Raw genomic sequence first — 19009 nt, 5'->3', positions numbered from 1 at the left:
GGATACCAAATTTCACTTCATTCCGACCGACCATTCATACGTGATGTTATCACAAAGAAAACGCCTCCATTTTTATATATAAGAAGATGTGAAGAGATAATTTTGTATGGGGACCCCCCTTTCATAAAAAGTGAGATTCTTGAAAGTATTATACAAACCATCTCTGACCCAAAAAACCCTCGGATACCAAATTTCACTTCATTCCGACCGACCATTCATACGTGATGTTATCACAAAGAAAACGCCTCCATTTTTATATATAAGAGAGATTGCTTCCTCCCGACCAAAATTTCTCAAAATCCCATACAAACTTCAGGCTCGTTGAGCGACCCCTTCCCGTGGTCCGATCTAGCCCAAATTTGGCATGGGACCTTGTACTACGCCTAGAATCAATTTTAGCCTGCAACGCATAAAATTACATAGGTTTAAAATTTCCCATATGAATTTGAGGCAGTCTACACTTGCAGTGATTCACTTTCAGTTTGTACATCGTACGTTGATCAATGCAGTCTCGTTTGTACCAATCCATGATAATAGCGTTTATCTTCGTTATCGTTATAGAAGGAATGACGTCGACGAGCATCAAAATGATGCTAGCATCGGAGGGCCTACCTACTGCTCCTGACCACCTGCAGCGCATCTTTACAGAAGTACATCAGGAGTTCGGGGTGGGCGCGGCAGACGCTGTTGCTGATCTACAATCCTATCAGCGATTTTTGACCAGCGAGCGGACTCATCGTCTACAACAACTTCGCGAAAGCACCAATAAGTTCCACACTCTCCCTTCAAATTTTCGCAAGTAAGGACGCCTTCTACGGAAGTAGAATTAGATACGAACACTTTTGAAGCAGATGCACATTCAAAAAATTCTTCCGAAAGACAGAGTGCGACTGAAATTTTGATTTATTGTCAAAATTTCAATCGCATGAAAAGCTCAGCCAAAATGAAGGATATTTATAAAAATGTATTAAGCTCGTCCTTCTCAGTCATTCTAGCAACTGAGACTAGCTGGGATGAAAGCGTTCGCAGTGAAGAAATTTTTGGAAGTGCATTTAACGTATTCAGAGACGACAGAAATTTTCAAATGTCTCAGAAGAAGTCAGGTGGCGGAGTTCTTATAGCCATTTCTAATAGCTTTAATTCTGAAATAATTCCAACCCAAAAATTCAATGAATTTGAGCAGGTTTGGGTGAAGGCACACATAGCAGGTGAAACACACGTGTTTGCCTCAGTGTATTTTCCACCAGACCATGCTCATAAAAATACTTATGAAAAATTCCTCATCACTGCAGAAGAGGTAATATCTCGTCTATGTGCTGAGGTTAAAATTCATATCTATGGGGATTTCAATCAACGCCACGCTGACTTCATCGAGGACTCTGAAAATGAAAGCATATTACTCCCAGTCGTTGGGGATAATGAAACTTTGCAATTCATTTTTGACAAAATTTCTAATTTGGGATTGAATCAAATTAATCACATAAAAAACCAGCAAAATTGCTATTTGGACCTTTTACTAACAAACATTTATGAAGATTTTTGCGTTATTGAAGCGCAAAACCCTTTATGGAAAAACGAGGCGTTTCACACGGCGATTGAATATTCCATATTTATACATGAACATCAAAGACCCAACGATTGCGAATATGAAGAAGTCTTTGAATACCAATCTGCAAATTATGAAAACATTAAGAATAGATTAAACAGTGTCAATTGGCAAGAAATTTTTAGGAATGAAGGAAATATCGAAACTGCTGCTGACGTCTTTTACAAAATTTTATTTGGAATTATCTCACAAGAAACACCATTGAAGAAAAGAAGACGTCACCGAAACTCTAAGTACCCGGTCTGGTTCAACAGACAAATCATGAACTCAAAGAATCGGAAACAAAAAGCACACAAAATTTACAAAAAACACAATACTAATGAAAATTTAGCATCGTATTTGAACTTATGCGATCAACTGAACTTGGTCATTAGCAATGCACTTGAAGAATATAATGAGAAAACTGAGCTTGAAATAAAGACTTGTCCAAAGAAATTTTTCAACTACGTGAAAACGAAGTTGAAATCTGGGAATTTTCCGTCAAGAATGCACCTTGACGAACATGTCGGTGATAACTCGGAGCAAATTTGCAATCTTTTTGCAAATTTCTTTCAAGAAATTTATACGACATTTAATGAAGAAGATCGTGATCGCGATTATTTTTCATTTTTCCCAGAATTCTCAAGGGACATTAGCATTAATCAAGTTCATGTGCAGGATATTCTGCAAGGACTAAAAAATCTAGACGCTTCGAAAGGTCCAGGACCAGACGGGATACCTCCTGTATTCATGAAAAGTTTGGCAATGGAACTGACAGCTCCATTGTTTTGGCTTTTCAATATGTCATTGGAATCAGGAAATTTTCCTAAAATTTGGAAAAGCTCATTTTTAGTGCCTATTTTCAAATCTGGTCGAAAGTCTGACATTCGAAATTATCGCGGGATAGCCATTATCTCTTGCATTCCCAAGCTTTTTGAAGCAATTATAAACGAAAAATTATTTTCCCAAATTAAGAACCGAATAACTGACAGGCAACATGGCTTTTTCAAAGGCCGTTCAACCTCAACTAATTTAATTGAATTTATAGACTTTTCATTGAATGCAATGGATAATGGCAACCATGTGGAAGCTCTTTATACAGACTTTAGTAAGGCATTTGATCGCATAGACATACCAATGCTTCTTTTCAAATTACAAAAAATTGGAATAAAATCTAAACTCCTGAAATGGCTTGAATCATACCTGACGAATCGCCAACAAATAATAAATTTCAATGGAAAGAAATCGCTCCCTATTCAAGTCACTTCAAGAGTTCCGCAAGGATCTCATTTAGGACCTCTACTTTTCATACTTTATGTAAACGACATTTCCTTTATTCTCAAAAATCTTAAAATGCTCATTTATGCCGACGACATGAAGCTCTATTTGGAAATAAGAAATGAAGAAGACATCAGCATATTCCAGAATGAAATTCACATTTTCTACCAGTGGTGCAAAAAAAGCCTTCTGAAGCTCAATGTAAAAAAATGCAATTTTATATCATTTAGCAGAAAAAGAGCAACACCAAACATCACAATTACATTAGGAGATCAGAATGTAGAAAAATGTGAACGAGTTAGGGATTTAGGAATTATCTTAGACTCTAAACTTACTTTCACAGACCATTACAATACTATCATCCATAGGGCAAATAACATGCTGGGCTTTATTAAGCGCTTTTGCTTTAATTTTCAAGACCCATACACAATAAAAACACTATATATTGCCTATGTAAGGTCTTTACTGGAATATTGCAGCGTTGTTTGGTCACCTTATTCAATTTCACACGAAGAAAGAATAGAATCAGTACAAAAGCAATTTCTACTATATGCTCTTCGTAAATTAGGTTGGACATCATTTCCACTTCCATCATATAAAGCGCGCTGCATGCTCATTGACATACAAACACTAAAAGAACGCCGTGAATATGCAATGGTTTCATTTGTAAACGATATTGTTTCGCAGCGTATTGACTCAAAAGAAATTCTATCAAAATTAAACTTTTATGCACCTTCTCGGCAACTCCGAAATCGAAATTTATTTTTCATTAATAACTATCGCACAAACTACGCGAAAAACGGGCCAATAAATCGCATGATGGCCTCTTACAATCAACACTGCGAAACCATTGACTTTACAATGTCTCGGCAAAAACTCAAACAATATTTTAATCGAAGAAATCTAAACTCTTAAGGAGAAATTGTAAAGCAGACACTGCTTAAACCTAGTCTTAAGGAAATTCACATGTATCAAACTATGTAGTCTACGTTACGGTTGACGAAATAAATAAACTAAACTATTCTCTTTTTCAGAGTTGAACTAGAAGTATCCTTCTCAAGGCTAATATAGTGCGTGTTCAAATATCGTTGTGTTTGAGTTGGTAGGGGCAGAACAAAACCTTCTCAACTTGACGTTTCCCATACAAAACGCGTGTACCAGTGTTTTCTGGTTCTGTCTAATCGAAAATCAAGCTACTTAACATGTCGAAAGGACGCATACTGAAATATGTTTTCTTTAACTGATGTCACTGATATTTTCAGCTCAATTATATGCAAAGTGAATCTGATTTCAAAAGTTTGGTCCAAACAAACCAATAGGACGTTTATTTGTGTGTCCTTCGTTAGGTCTGAAACTTCTGGACTGCTTAAAATAATTTACTTATATCTGGCAGTACCCCTTCCACCGAAATTATTGAGAACACTCGTACGCAATATATGTAAAATACAACATAACCACAACAATCACCAAGTGATTTTCATAAACTGCAATGCGTATGAAAATTTTCGAATGACAAAACAATCACATTTTAACCCTCGAGCTCAATCGGTCACTTAAATGATTTTCACTTGACGGTCACTTAGTTAGAAGAATTCACATGAATTTACGTATGCGCAAAATTCACTCCAGATGGCACTTACATTATAGCTGAAGTGTATTGAAACTTATTTAAAAAGGTCCTTAGAGCCAAAGGGGTAAAAATGCAAAAATGATCGATTTTGAGTTAACATATTAAGTCGAAGGAATCTAAGCCCCAAAACACCAGAATTTGGCGTTCTCTATGTTAGACACGACTGGATCGAATTCTACAAATCCGGAATTTTCGAGTTATCGAAAGTATTGCACACAATTATGTAGACAGGGTGGACACTCAAAATCAATTTTTGATTTCCCTCATTTTTCCCGACTTTTTCCAGAAATTCCCGAATTTTATATAACAGAAAACCAAACAAAATTGCGAATATTTATTTTTGAAACCATAAAAACGAAATCGATGAAGCTTTCTTTTACTGGTAAATGATCTATCAATGTTTTTTTCTTCGATTATTACCAATTAAACGACAAATCATTCGATAGATTATGATACGCAGGGTTTTTTTTAATTTTTAACACTATGTAAACAAATGAGATTGTTTATAAAAGAAAAGGGGTAGGGGATATTAAGGGCATAATGGCTACCTCAAGAAGGGCGTTAATTTAGCCACAGAAAACAGTTACTTCATTGTTTCGTGTTCAGACTACTAGATTCTACTACAAAAATGCTCATCGTGCCCGATCAATGATGCTTTATACGCCTCGAGTCAACAATTTAAAGTAAAGACGCATTTAAAAATTGATTTTAGGGAAACATCAAAAATGTAATGATGGTGCAAATTGAAAAACAATGTGTACATCATGTTGCAGTACGTATCTTATAGATCAAGATGATTTGACGATCATAAGAGCTTATTTTCCGGTGCACAAAAATTATTATATTATCGTCACTTGAGAACCTTGTAGATTTTTTTAATATTTCTGTAATTATAATAAGGAGTTATCTTTTTTGCTGAAAAATTAATAGTATAGAAATAACAAAACTGTTACTCATAAAAATTAATTTGAGAAAATGCGTACTTTCGTGGAAAAGGGGAGTGTTTACTATGCCTCGGGTGCCCGTTATTTCCTTATCTCCCCTAAATTAATTAAAATTTGTTTGATAATCGTTTACCACTTTTTTAGTTTCTCAGAGATTTTGATTTCTTAAATATTTTAATTTTTCTCGTCCATCAAGCTTGCCTCTCTCTGAGCTTTGGATAGCACCTTTAATTTTTTCGACTCCAATTCCTTTGCCTCTCGCTTCTCTGTTTTTGCAATAATATTTTATTACAGATTCTTCTCCATTTTTTTTTAGGTCTCGACATACCTCGAATAAGAATTGCGAGCATAATGTATTAACGGTTTCGTTACGGTTATTCCCATCGTTCAATGAAGCAAGTTGAAACTAGTCGAAACTAATCCAACTCGGCAGGAAGATCCGTTTTCGACCTGGTAGAAATCAGTCGAAGTCAACTGGAAAGAGACTGGTGATCAACTGTTAATCCATTTCTACTTGTTTCGACCTATTTCTTTGAGCAAACTTTCACTGAGCCAAAACATTCCCGACTTTTAGAAAGAATTCCTGACTTTTTCCCGCATTTTCCCGTTTGATTTTAAATTCCGTCTTTTCCCCGCATTTCCCGCTTTTTCCTAATGAGTGGCCACCTTGTGTAGAGTATAGTTTTTTCATCAAATGTATCACATTTGAGCTATGCTGCTCAGTCAAGTGCATTCGCGTCAAACGAGAAAAAAACGAGATATCTCGTATTTGATCCGCAATGTGTTAATAATTCAAATCGATTTTAAATACTTTAAACTATGGGTGATTTTTTGGGATTTTTAGAATATTATTTATATACACTTCAGATCGGGCAAAACAAATATTCGAAAAATACATGGAAAATGGTCAAAGCTAAGGCCGTTCAAATATTACGAAACGTAATTTTTGGGCATTTTTTTTTATTTGTTTGATTAATCTAACCTTTTTTCGTTTTTCTGAACACTTCACATATTTACTCTTCATATGAAAAAACTATGTATTCTTCATTTTTAAGTTTGGTAATTCATTTGGCTTTTAAAGCCATATGGAAACAAGTGCATAAATGTTACATCCGAGAAAACACAATCTGTCTACCTGTTGCGTAATTTTTCATATATTTTTCAAAGTGTTGTGTTTCGTTAAATGAAAACGGTGTGGAAATACATATGATCTTTTTAAACTTATCTTCCTATTTGAATGAAAAAAAAGTTGCACTAAATGGCTGCAAAATGTCTACTGCCACAGGAATCAGCATATTCTCTATGAGTTTTGTACGACTACACTTACAAAAAGAACAATAAGAATGGTTCCGGAGGTTATCAGGCTTTTCCAAAGAAATAATTTCATACATATCGAGAATTCCCGGGAATGAAATTATGATTCCCGGGAGTCGGTTATTCCTGAATTTTTCAAAAATCCCGGGACGAACACTCTAATCCAAGGGTCTAAAATGCATTTTTTTTAATTATTCTTTCCCATTGCGAATGCCTGAATCATAACGATAATTTATAAGCCGAAACATAGCTTAAAGTCGAATAAAAATTATTTGAAGAAACTCGAAAATGCTGCAAAAAGTTGTGGTAAAACTCTTAAAATAATTTTCAAACTCCAACGCAATTTCCTTTCAAAATCTACAACATGAGCCCATACACCTCCAGAAACAACGATAAGGTGAATTTCTTCAGTCAGACAGACATAAATTTTATGGGCCCGAACGAGAGATAAAATTCGGATTAGGTATAGGTACATAGACCGTTTTCAGGCTGCCGTGATTTCTTGGTTTATGGCTCTATTTGTCGGCGGAAATACAAGAAAAACCAACAGCACGGACCCATCGAAAGGTAAACGCATGACGACGATGGCATGGAACGGGACACAGCCCCATCAGAATCGATTGCCTCCTCCTCCTAGCTAGAGACTAGAACAAATCCCAAACGGCTCCGTGTCTGGCTGGTCGCGCGAAATACAAAACGAGAGGCTGGGTAGGTGTAGCTTTGAGCCTGCAATTCGCTGCATGCATACCCTTTTGCAATCATTCGGAACAAAACGATGTAAGTGTCGTAAAATGATATCGTCTTACTAACTTTTTCGAACAATTTTTTCATGGTTTTGGCATTTGTTTTTTTGTTATGTGTTTGTATGGACTTCTACACGGAAAATAATAAAAAGGTAAAATTTACCGAGATAATATGGTAAACGCTTGTGGAAGCCAAAAATGTATCTTCTGCCTCTTTGAGATGAAACTAACCTTACAGCAAGGTAAAGTTTACCTGAATCGAGCAGAAAAAAAGGTACCATTTTACCGAGAAAAAAGGTAAAACTTACCTCGAAGCGAAATGAAGACCTGAGTTGAGCTAAACAAAACGGTACAATTCATCTCGAAAAAATGTAACTATTTGTCGAACCCGTTTATTGAGGTTCAGCTGTTTTGTCATTTAGGAAAAAGTTTCGCTTCGTGCCCAATATGTGAAAATCGGAACAGAACGGCAAATGTTTTCTTAGATTTCATTTAGTTGTGCCGGTACTCGTCACAAAACTTTGTTTATGTTTAAGATTTGTCCACAGAACTTCGAAGTGTTTTCTACGCCAATCCGGAACATCCCTAATATATTAATCCGGAAAAGCTGGACCTGACCGGATTAGTCGAACGGAGAAGGGCATGAATGTGTTAACCAACGCAGATCGAAGATCACTTATTGAATTGTGGAGCAAATCCACCTTTGTGAAATATTTTTAACTTCATTCGGCTTCGCATACAACTAAAAAAACAATATCTTGGCCCACCAAGTTTGATAGATTGATATCATAACCTGTCAATTGGATCAATATGTTACCTTTTGATATACAATAAATAATAATATTGGCAAACTATTACCATATAAATGTATGTGCTTCTTGAAACTCTAAAATCCAACTAATATTATCAAAAATATTTCTGATTTCTGATAATATTAGTTGGATTTTTTGAAGCCTACTCCATTCGGCTACTAATGAGGTTTTTCAAATTGATGTTGACCACATTCTGGAAATTTTATGTAACAATCATTGATGCTCGTTATAACTTATTTAAATTCTAAATTTTAAGTCAAAGTGGAAGGGTTCAAATATAACACCATTTTTTTTTTAATTCAATTACTCAATTCAATAGCTTTTGGACACTTGCATTCATTTATAATTTTTCAAGAATCTTGAATTAGGATCGTCAAGATTTCAGAAACAATATTTCAAAACAGCAGTTGTAAATGTCAGCTCCAGTAAATGTCAGATATTTTATGACCCATAAAAAAAATTCCAAACCTTGCATTATGGCCAAATCTAAAACCACATCCTAGAAAGTAGGTATGACTACGTATTCGCTGCTCCTTTCACGAAAGCCGTTCCGCAAATACCGATCCGCATGTGCTACGCAAAGTTTGAAAAGTGTCCTTAAAAATAACACCACCTACACCCTACACCAGCTGCTGTTTGGTGTAATTGAAGCTAGATGCAAGAAAAAAAATCCCTACACACCACCACTGACTGTTAGCTTACGGCATAAAATTTTACAAGCCGAATTTAATTTCAAAATTATTCGTGATTTGCGGCACTTTTTGTGCGCTTCGACGACGATTTTATGCGAAAAATGTTAAAGAACAGCCAAATGGACTGGTGCTGAACAAGTGTTTTTTCCTCGCTTCGTCTCTCCGAAAAGACTATACTTAGATAGGTACATTATATCGGATTCAGTAAAATATTTTTCATAGCCTAAGCTCAATTAAGCAATCCAGTGAAGGGAGAAACAAAATAACGCGAAAAGTCACAAAAAGCGTCACAAGATGCTTAGGTGTCGTCATAAAAAAAATCTTTAACGAAAGAGAATTTTACATGTCTTTCATTTCCAATAAAGGATTTACACTTGGTTCATCATCATTGCCGAATCATGGAAGAGGGTAATGACCTAAATTTAATGCATGTACTGTAGACTTACCGTTCTTGAAGGTTCCCATGAGATGTTCCGAATCGATGCCGTGATGACACTCGTACACAGGTTTACCCATCAAATCCGACGGGTGGTAACCGAGCAGCGAAAACATCCTGCGGAGAGAAATAGGGATTTGTAATAAGATAGATCTATTTTGTATAGGATTAGACTAAATTAGTGATTATAAGGTCTAAGGTAACAACAAAAAATTGAACAGAAACACAATTAATTAATCAGTCAAACTTTTACAACATTGAATGTTGTCTGCTACTTATTGCATTTGAATCTGTTCTTGTGATGTTTTCTATTTCAATTTCAATTTCACATAATTTTTTATCCTTCTTTTTATACTCAAAAACCTTTTGTATTTCTCCATTTTTTTATTGTAGTATTCTATTTCTTTGATTTTCTGTATTTCACGTTATTTATCAATTTTCATCTTTTCTTGTTATCCGTTACTGGCTCTTCCTTTTCACGTTCAATGTATAAATAAGCTTCTTTCATTCAAGCTTTCGTAACATTTTTTCGCCAAAAGTAGGTAATTTTTTTATTTCTTTTCCGTTCTCTGTTTTTCTTCACATTTGTGTGGAGGTTAGTGTTCACCTATCATGTTTTTTTGTGTTCCTCGTTATATCATTTTAATAATCATTTTTTCACGTCCTAAATATTTTGTTAAACTGATTTATGTATGTTTTATTTTTTCAGTCTCCTTATTTGTCTAATTTCCGCATTTTTATATACTTTTTTCTATCTTCTTCCCTCTTCTTCTACTGAATTAATTTTCATTTTTTTTTTTTCTTTATTTAACAATTTTTTTTCCGGACCCCGGTTTTGTCCTCTGTGTTACATTAATTCTTTTCCCATTAATTGGAATATGTATTCTGTTATTTCTATATATTTTTTACTGATTTCTTACCTTAGGGGAGAATGAGGATACTTGATCCCTGGGGATACTTGATTCCTTAGCTATATCTCGAAACTGGAATGTCTTACAAAAATCAAATGTTCTAGAAAAATGTGCCAAAATGAGTAAAATACCAATGCTTGTAGTTTAAATTTTTTTAACAAAATAATTGTTTGAGTAATTGAACTTTGTTTGAAAAATTTCACAAAATGTAACTTGAAGATCTTTTTTCATCACTTCAAAATGTTCCTTACATGGGAAAATTATGAAAAAAATATTTGCTCATGGAAATCTCTCAACTTTTTTCAGAAAAAGTTTTCTAAAATGTTGATTATGGGTACAATTGATCCCCTAGAGTTGGGTACAATTGATCCCCCTTCCAAACGGCATATTCTTCTTCTGAATTCATCATTATGATTGTTGATTACGAAATTACTAATATTTATCCAAAAACTAATATTTATCAAACAATTGTCTGAAGAAAAGAGCAAAAATAATTAATTTTCTCTTAATTATAAAAAATAGCGCCTTTAAGTATGCAATGTTATTAGCGTTGAGACAAAGTTATAGAATTTTCTTCTTATATCTGCTATAAATTGTGAAATGAGAACAAACATGACCAAAATAGTCAATTAACATTCTATCTTGGGGTTTTGTTTGATTTTTATACAAGGATTAGGGCTTCCTGAATAAAAGATCAAGTCTCCTTCAATAGGGGATCAAGTCTCCCCTAACTTCAGAAAAATCGCAATTTTTTTACGCCCACGAAAATGCTTCTAGTTCATCAACGGGTTCAAGTTTCGTTCTATTTTTTGGAGCATAGAAACTTGAAGTTACAAGCTGTCGGAAAATGTCAAAGACGGTGAGTTGCTAAATTTTTCCAAAAAGATATGGTGAAAATAAGAAAAGGGGATCAAGTATCCCCACTCTCCCCTATTGATTCTCTTGTTTTTTTTTTTTTTTCAATCAAAATGTTTCTTTGTCTCCTATTGTAATTTACTGTTACTTACGTTTTAAATTTCTTTTATCTTCTTTCTTCGCTTCTTCTTTTTGGTTCTTTTTTCATTTTTTTACATTTGTTGAGATTTTTCATCTTATTCTATTTTGCAGTTTATTTCTTATTTCTCAGTTTTTTTTATGCAGGATTTTTCAGTTTTTTTATCGTTTTTTCCTTCTTCCTTATTTGTTTTATTCACTTTTTTTTGTTTTTTTTTTCTTTTATATTCTATATTTTTATTTTTATTTCTTCTATTTACATTATTTCACATTTTTTTTCTTTTTTTTCTATTTTTTATGTTTCTTTCTGTTTTTTTTTTAATTTTCTTCTTTTATTTTTTTTCTAACTTTTGTTTTATATTTTCTTAAATCTTTTTTTCCCTCTTTTTTGATTTTTTCTTCTATTGAATTTTTAATTTTTCTTCAATCTTTTTAATTTTTTCTTCTATCTTTTATTCTTTTTTTTTATTTTTTCTTCTATCTTTCATATTTTTTTCTATCATTTATATATATTTCTTCTCTTTTTTTTATTTTTCTTTCTATCTTTTTTTTTTATTTTCTTCTAACTTTTTTTATTTTTTCTTCTATCTTTCATAATTTTTTTTCTATCTTTTAAATATTTTTCTTCTCTTTTTTTATTTTTCCTTCTATCTTTTTTTCTATTTTTCCTATCTTTCTTTTATTTTTATCTATCCATTTTTTATTTTTCTTCTATCATTTTTCTTTTTTCTTCTATCTTTTTTCTATTTTGTTTCTATCTTTTTTCTATTTTTCTTCTATAATTTTTTTCTATTTTTCTTCTATCTTTTTTCCTATTCGTCTTCTATCTTTTTTTTTTTTCTATTTTTCTTCTATCTTTTTCTATTTTTCTTCTACCTTTTTTATTTTTCTTCTTACTTTTTTTAGTTTCTTCGTACTTTTTTATAAATTTCTTTTTTTATATTTTTTTTCTATCTTTTATCCATTATTTCATCTATCTTTTTCTATTTTTTCTTCTGTCTTTTTTGATAATTTTTTCTTCCATCTTTTTGTTCTTCTATTTTTTCTCCTATCTTTTTTTTTATTTTTTTTTCAATCCTTTTTTTCTATCTTTTTATTATTTTTTTTCTATATATTTTTTTATCTTTTTTTGTTTCTTATGTCTTTTTTTTTCTATCTTTTTTTTTATTTTTTCTATCTTTTTTCTATTTTTTTTTCTATTTTTTTCTTCTGTCTTTTTTCAAATTTTATTTTTCAATATTTATATTTTTTTCCATTTATTTTTTATTTTTTCTACTTTTTTCCACTTTTTTTTATTTTTCTACTTTTTTTATTTTTCTACTTTTTTATTTTTACTACTTTTTTTATTTTTTCTTCTATCTTTTTTTCTTCTTTCTTCTATCTTTTTTCATTTTTTCTTCTATCTTTTTTCCATTTTTTCTTTTTCTTTTTTCATTTTTTCTTCTATCTGTTTTCATTTTTCTTCTATCTTTTTTCATTTTTTTTTTCTAACTTCTTCATTTTTCTTCTATCTTTTTCATTTTTTCTTTTATCTTTTTTCATTTTTTCTTCTATCTTTTTTCATTTTTTCTTCTACCATTTTTTAATTTTTTTCTTCTTCTTTGTTTCTTTCTTTTAATTTTTTTCTTCTTCTTTGTTTCTTTCTTTTAATTTTTTTCTTCTTCTTTTTTTCTTTCTTTTAATTTTTCTGCTTTTTTTATTTTTACTACTTTTTTTTATTTTTCTCTTCTATCTTTTTTTCTTTTTTCTTCTATCCTTTCATATTTTCTTCTATCTTTTTCATTTTTTGCTTCGACCTTTTTTTCAATTTTTCTTCGATCTTTTTTTATTTTTTCTTCTATCTTTTTTTTTATTTTTTCTTCTATCTTTTTTTTTATTTTTTCTTCTATCTTTTTTTAAATTTTTTCTTCTATCTTTTTTTCCATGTTCTTTCATTCTTTTTCCCCTTCCTTCTACGCGTTTTTTTTTTGGCTTTTGTAATTGTTTTATAGTTTTTCATAATTGAGACCCCTAACTATCAGAGGGGGGTAGGTGCCACAATCAGCGATTCTGAGTTAAGTTTACCCATCGATTCTTCTTATCCTCATCTATATCTCGTGCAAAACTCAGTTTTTTTAACACTTTTTCGATTGAGTTGAAACTGTTAGAATTTTAAAAAAAAATTATCTCGAGTGAGCTTCCAATACGTCGTATGAAACACCTTAAGAATTCACAGAAAACTGCTGCAAAAGTTATTATAACAACTTTAAAATTTGTATTTTTTATACAGCCCGGGCACTTAATGTAATGCACTATTTTTTTTTTTTTTTTCGTTATTAGTTTCTTTATAAGAGAGCTAGAAAAGGTGGTCCAAAATTGGTCCTGTGGTCCAAAATAAGTCCGTTACCCTATGTTGTCCATGTTACAAATTACTCAATTACAAGAAATTGCGACTAGTTTATGTCAGTTTTTGAATTTTTTCGTGATAAAACTGTTTGTTTACATTTTGTTTCATACGACGTAATGAAAGCTCACGCGAGATATATGGAAAATCGATTATTATGATATCTTTAGTATGTTCCTCGCCAAAAAAAAAATCTCGAGAGATGGCAATAGAAAGAGAATCCTTTGTATTTGAAATAGAAATGATCAAAATTCCACAATAACTACACAATTTGCAAAAATTTGCAAAAATTCGCAGAATTCTCTCTCTGAGCCCTGGTTTCTCTAATTTTACTTCAAATTCACTCATTTTTCACACAATTGGTCAAATTATACACAATTTCAATCATTGACTGCAAAGTTTTGTCGTGATCATTGGCGTATCTTCTCTTCTGGTCCCATGACGAAAAATTTGTCGAAGCGCGTTCTCTCGAAACTATCATTTGGGCACTTATCCTCATCTGATTCTGAGAGACTTAATTCTTTCGTTCCATTTCTGCCTTCCTATTTTATTCTTTTCTTGCCTATACGGTTTTTTAATTCGATTTTTTCTTTTGCATTGATCGCTTAAGTTTTTCTGTTTAATTCCTTTATTCTTTCTTTTTGTTCATGTCTTTTTAGTGTTTTAGTGTAATCGTTTTCTTCCATTTTTCTTTGCATATTTTTTCGCTTTTTCAATCTCCAATCTGAGTTCTTCTCCTTCTAATTTTCTTTTTTTCTACATATTTTCCTCAACCTTCCTAAGCTGTTCGGGTCAATATGACCCGAAGCGCACATTCAAACATCATAACTTTTTGAAAAAAAAATTCGCTAAAATTTGACTTTAAAAACCTCCCTGGGAATCATAGTACTTTGAAATATAACAGGGAAGGCCATTGCGCTTAACCTCATTTGGCAGCTCCGTGTATGTACACGGCATTCCTACTACAAACAAAAATAGTTATGAAATATTACTGGTTTTCTAAGGAATAGAAATCAAAATCGGTAATTTTGTCTTTATTAGCCGTTTGTTTCTTCTGAAAAGTGCATGAAATCAAAGATTGATTCTCAGAGATCATATGAAACGGTAAGTTTGCAGTTAAATTTCTTAGTTCTAAAAATGGCTTAACCTCTAATTCTAATACATAGCCGGCCAAGTGTTAAATGGTAAATTGAAGATTACATGTCTTTATTACAATTAATGAAAAAATGTTTGGTCTTTAACATCAACTATAGATCAGGTGCGATTCGTTTTCCAGCAGAAATTTCCAAATAGGCCATCTCATCTGTTCAAAACTGGGACAGCTGGACAAATAGTGATCCGGATTGGCATTAGTTGCTCCACAGTTACAGTTTGCACTTTCAATTATACTGTTAACTATTTTCGTTTGTAGTAGGAATGCCGTGTACATACACGGAGCTGTCAAATGAGGTTAAGCGCAATGGCCTACCTGTTTCAAAGAACTCTGGTGTTGGTCTACTTATTTAGTTATTTACAAAATGTGTGAAGTTTCACACACTAATGTTTCGAACGTTTTGTCAGTGTAGGCTAATTTCTTTTAGTATCAAAAATATTTTTTTGTGAACACTCGTAACTCAAAAGTTTTACGCGTTACCGGGATAATTGGATTTTAATTAGTGTTGTTTTGAAACAACAATTAAAGGGTTAACAGAATATGTAGGCATTTCCGACGTGAAATTTGGGATAAAGCTGCATTTAAAGTCGAAATTACGGGAGTAGTAAAATAGACAACGAAAAAGTTGAAGAGGTTGTATAGTACACTACCGTGATCGTAGAATTACGATAGGATTGGCGTTTTGTGTCATTTTAATTTTATATTGAACACCCAAACATTTTGATCCTGCAATGACCGTTCTTTGAATGTTTCATTTTTGCGTTTTCTTCCCCTGTGTACATTCGTAATTTTTGTCTCAAAGACACCTTTCAGTATCAGATTTGACATTTTGTCATTTTGTCATATGCCATGTCATCTTGTGATATAATGTCAAATTGTTTCGTCATGTTTTCGGATTCAAGTTTGATCGAACCATTCCGATAGTTCAACTTCACACAGTAGGATAGGGTTATATGAAGGAAAAAAACTTTGCAAAACAACATAAATCACCGCTCGCTGCAACCGCACGAGGCAATGCCCAACGAACAAATAACACTCGAGCGCTGCAATTCCGACTTTTTATAACCTTCTAACTTGTCCAACACGATATGGGTAAAAACCCACCGTGTTCCACAAGTTGAAAAGTTATAAAAAGCCAGCAGCTGCAGCGCGCGAGATTCATTTGTTCGTTTGGGCCCATAGTACATGGAAAATAACAGGTAGGCCATTGCGCTTAACCTCACTCGAAAGCTCCGTGTAAGTACACAGCATGCTTGCATACCAACAAAAATAGTTATGAAAATTTGGCAGTTTTATATGGAATAGAAATCAAAATTATTAATTTCTCCGTCGATAGCCATTCGATTCTTTTGAAAAGGGCTTTAGATGAAAGACTGATTCTTCAGGATCATCGGAAACTATTTTTTGCTTTGGATTTTCAAATTTGAACCATAAATAATGAGCATTCAAAAGTAATTTTCATCGTTGTCCCTCTTTTTGGAGAGCAAGCAATGTAATATTTTCTTCTGTCTATGTTTAATATTTGATAAATGATTTAAAATACTTCGTATTTCTGTGATGAGAATCAATTTGTTTGAATTTTTATTCAAATCACAAAGGAAAAAGGCCACACAAGGCGAACATATCATCAAATTTTAGTTTTAAATCGAGAAAAAGCCCATTGCATATTTCATTTAGCGGTGTTGAAAAGCCAAATATTGTTCGTTACATTAAAATGCATCAGTGCATATTTTTCTCATAATTTTATTACTTGCCAATTTTAAGAAAAATGTGTTTTTTTGATAAATTCCATACATTTGTCAGTTTTTTCCATAACTATTTTTCGGGGCCTCTTACCAATACGTCGAAAGAGAGCGGAATGGCCTACCTTGTATATTTCAAAGTACTATGGTTTGGGCCTCGTCTTGTGTGGTCGCAGCAAGCGATGGTTTCTGTTCGTGGTGAAGCAAGTTTGACAAAAATTAGCAGCGAAAAGCAAAAAGTCTACGGGTTTTTGGAATTTCTTCTCAGCGCATAATTTACAATCAGCATTTTATTATTTATTTAAGCTTCCTGAAACCAAATGGCCCTTCCACTATTTTTTTCATGGAAAGAGTCTTCTAGAATTTTAAAAGAAGCAAGAAGATATGCATACAAACTGTTCTCTCTGCAATACTCTGACATAAAATATAACCAATTCGAATGCCCGTTCGTCGCGAGCCGGACTGTTGTTTCCAGTTGGTCGCACCCATCGCCTCATGCATTTGTACCGAACGTGTGGGTGGAGGATCTCCGGTTTACCTGGCGGTTATGGAATATTTGGCCGCCGAAGTCCCGGAGCTGACCGGTAATGCTGCTCGCGGTAACAAAAAAAACCCGCATCGTTCCCCGGCAGCTTCAATTGGCCAATTGTAACGACGAGAGCTCAACATGTTCAGGAAGTTTTGCTTACTCAAATCCGTCTCAAAGCTGAATGTGAATAAAATTTAAGGCTTTTTTTGCGAGGAATTTACCACTAGGTGGCATTCTTCCCTAGAAATTTGAGGCAGCAAAAATGTTTCTTTTTCTACCGTCATGAGGAAGATTTCCGTGCCCACCATATATTCGCTGAATTAGTATTGGTGTACCGACGCAAAATGATGTTCGGAAAAGATGTCCGTTAAAGAGGCATTTTGCGTGACGCGAGATCCGTTCGTGAATTTCAATTCAAATGTTGCCGTAAGACGTAATTCTACGTCAAAACTTGATAACAAGAACAACGAAAATACTCACTTATCATCCACATAGGAAAACTTCATGTCCAGCGAATGTTTGCTCAGAAACGTGCTCGAATCCAGCGGCACCTCGATGTTGGAGGGATGTGGCAACGGTCTGGCCACAGCCACCAGTTGGCGTTTGCGATTTTCCTTGCACGCAATGTGTCCCGTCATGTGGATAACCTTGTACGAGGCGCTCTTGATGTTAACGCTCCGGCCACGGCTCGTCAGGGTGCACTTCAAGCGCAGAAAGAAGTCACGATTTTCCAACGGCTTGCAGTCATCGTTGGCCACCCCATTGACGAGCTCCGACGGGCTGTGATCACGCCCATTCAGAGCCTCCCGTAGTTCATCGTGGTCGCACTGGTGGCTGTAGTCCCATATCGGTTGACCCATCATATCGATCTGGCGGGTTTTAAATTGAAACATGAATAACAGTTTAAAATTCACTAACAATCCGAAACAAACCTGGGAAATGCCAAGATATTCGCAAACGTTCTCTGAAACGAACGTTATCTCGCCATCGGCCGATAAAACCAACAAAAATCCGTCTAACGTTTGCAGCGCAAGATTTTCATTTTCCATGGCCAAATCCTCCAAAGATAGTTTGGTGTCGAGACGCTCGTCAGATTCGTTCGTTTCAATTTCACCAGCATGATTCAGCTTCTTATTACCGACACTGGATGGAACTGAAAAAGTAACGAAACAAAAGCTTTTTAGTACAATATTGTTGCGCCATCTAGTTGTCAACATTCAATTTGCTTTTTAAAAGCTCTATTCAATCCACGATAAAGCTTGCGACTTGAATGTGTACTAAAACAAAATCCACCTGTTGATTTTGTTAGAGTGGTTCACCACGAAAAGAAAAATAATTTATATTCGAACATCAGAAAAAAAAATAAGTTCGATACTTACACAATTCCAGCATTTCGCGAACCTTCAGGAAGGCAATCGACAGGCGCATCACCGAAGCCTTATCCAGATGATCGACGTCTTCCTGGCGCATCGGAAGCAGCCCGGCAAGCTCCTGGAAAATCTCCGTTTCCCGGGACCGGCGGCAACGAGCGGCATCGCGGGATTTTTCTTTGCGCTTCTCGTTGTTCCTGTCAATCAGGAAAAGAAATAAGAAAAAAATGTAGTTTCCGTAACGATTTTAGTTGAGTTAAGGGAGTAAAGCGATAAAGCAAGATCAGTATAAAAATTGAACGCAAATGAGAGAATTGTTGAATTTCATTTAAACACTAATAAACCAATTTCAAGCTTCAAGATTGCAAAAGTGACCCAGAATAGGAATTAAAAAACTAATTATGCGTCGATCAAAAAGAAAAAAAGTTATGATTTTATAATAAAACTTAATGTTTTCAATCTTCAGCGAGGATTCTATCTCGTTTATTCACCGT

The 19009-nt window shown here is 33.7% G+C and overlaps 1 protein-coding gene across 1 annotated transcript in view; it reads right to left on the bottom strand.

The window, feature by feature from the left end:
* The window catches only part of LOC129739822 (protein similar), a 116877-nt gene that overhangs the window by 53472 nt on the left and 44396 nt on the right, over window positions 1–19009 (bottom strand). The window contains exons 2-5 of the mRNA XM_055731353.1: window positions 18525–18712; window positions 18078–18298; window positions 17626–18014; window positions 9445–9551 (exon numbers count right to left, since the gene is read on the bottom strand). Of these exons, the coding sequence (XP_055587328.1) occupies window positions 9445–9551; window positions 17626–18014; window positions 18078–18298; window positions 18525–18712 (905 nt within the window). The remainder of the gene's footprint in view (window positions 1–9444; window positions 9552–17625; window positions 18015–18077; window positions 18299–18524; window positions 18713–19009) is intronic.

This window comes from Uranotaenia lowii, chromosome 1 (assembly GCF_029784155.1).
Source record: "Uranotaenia lowii strain MFRU-FL chromosome 1, ASM2978415v1, whole genome shotgun sequence".
Lineage (NCBI taxonomy): Eukaryota > Metazoa > Arthropoda > Insecta > Diptera > Culicidae > Uranotaenia > Uranotaenia lowii.
Note: the sequence above shows the minus strand (reverse complement) of the source record. Positions and strands in the feature narration are given on the sequence as shown.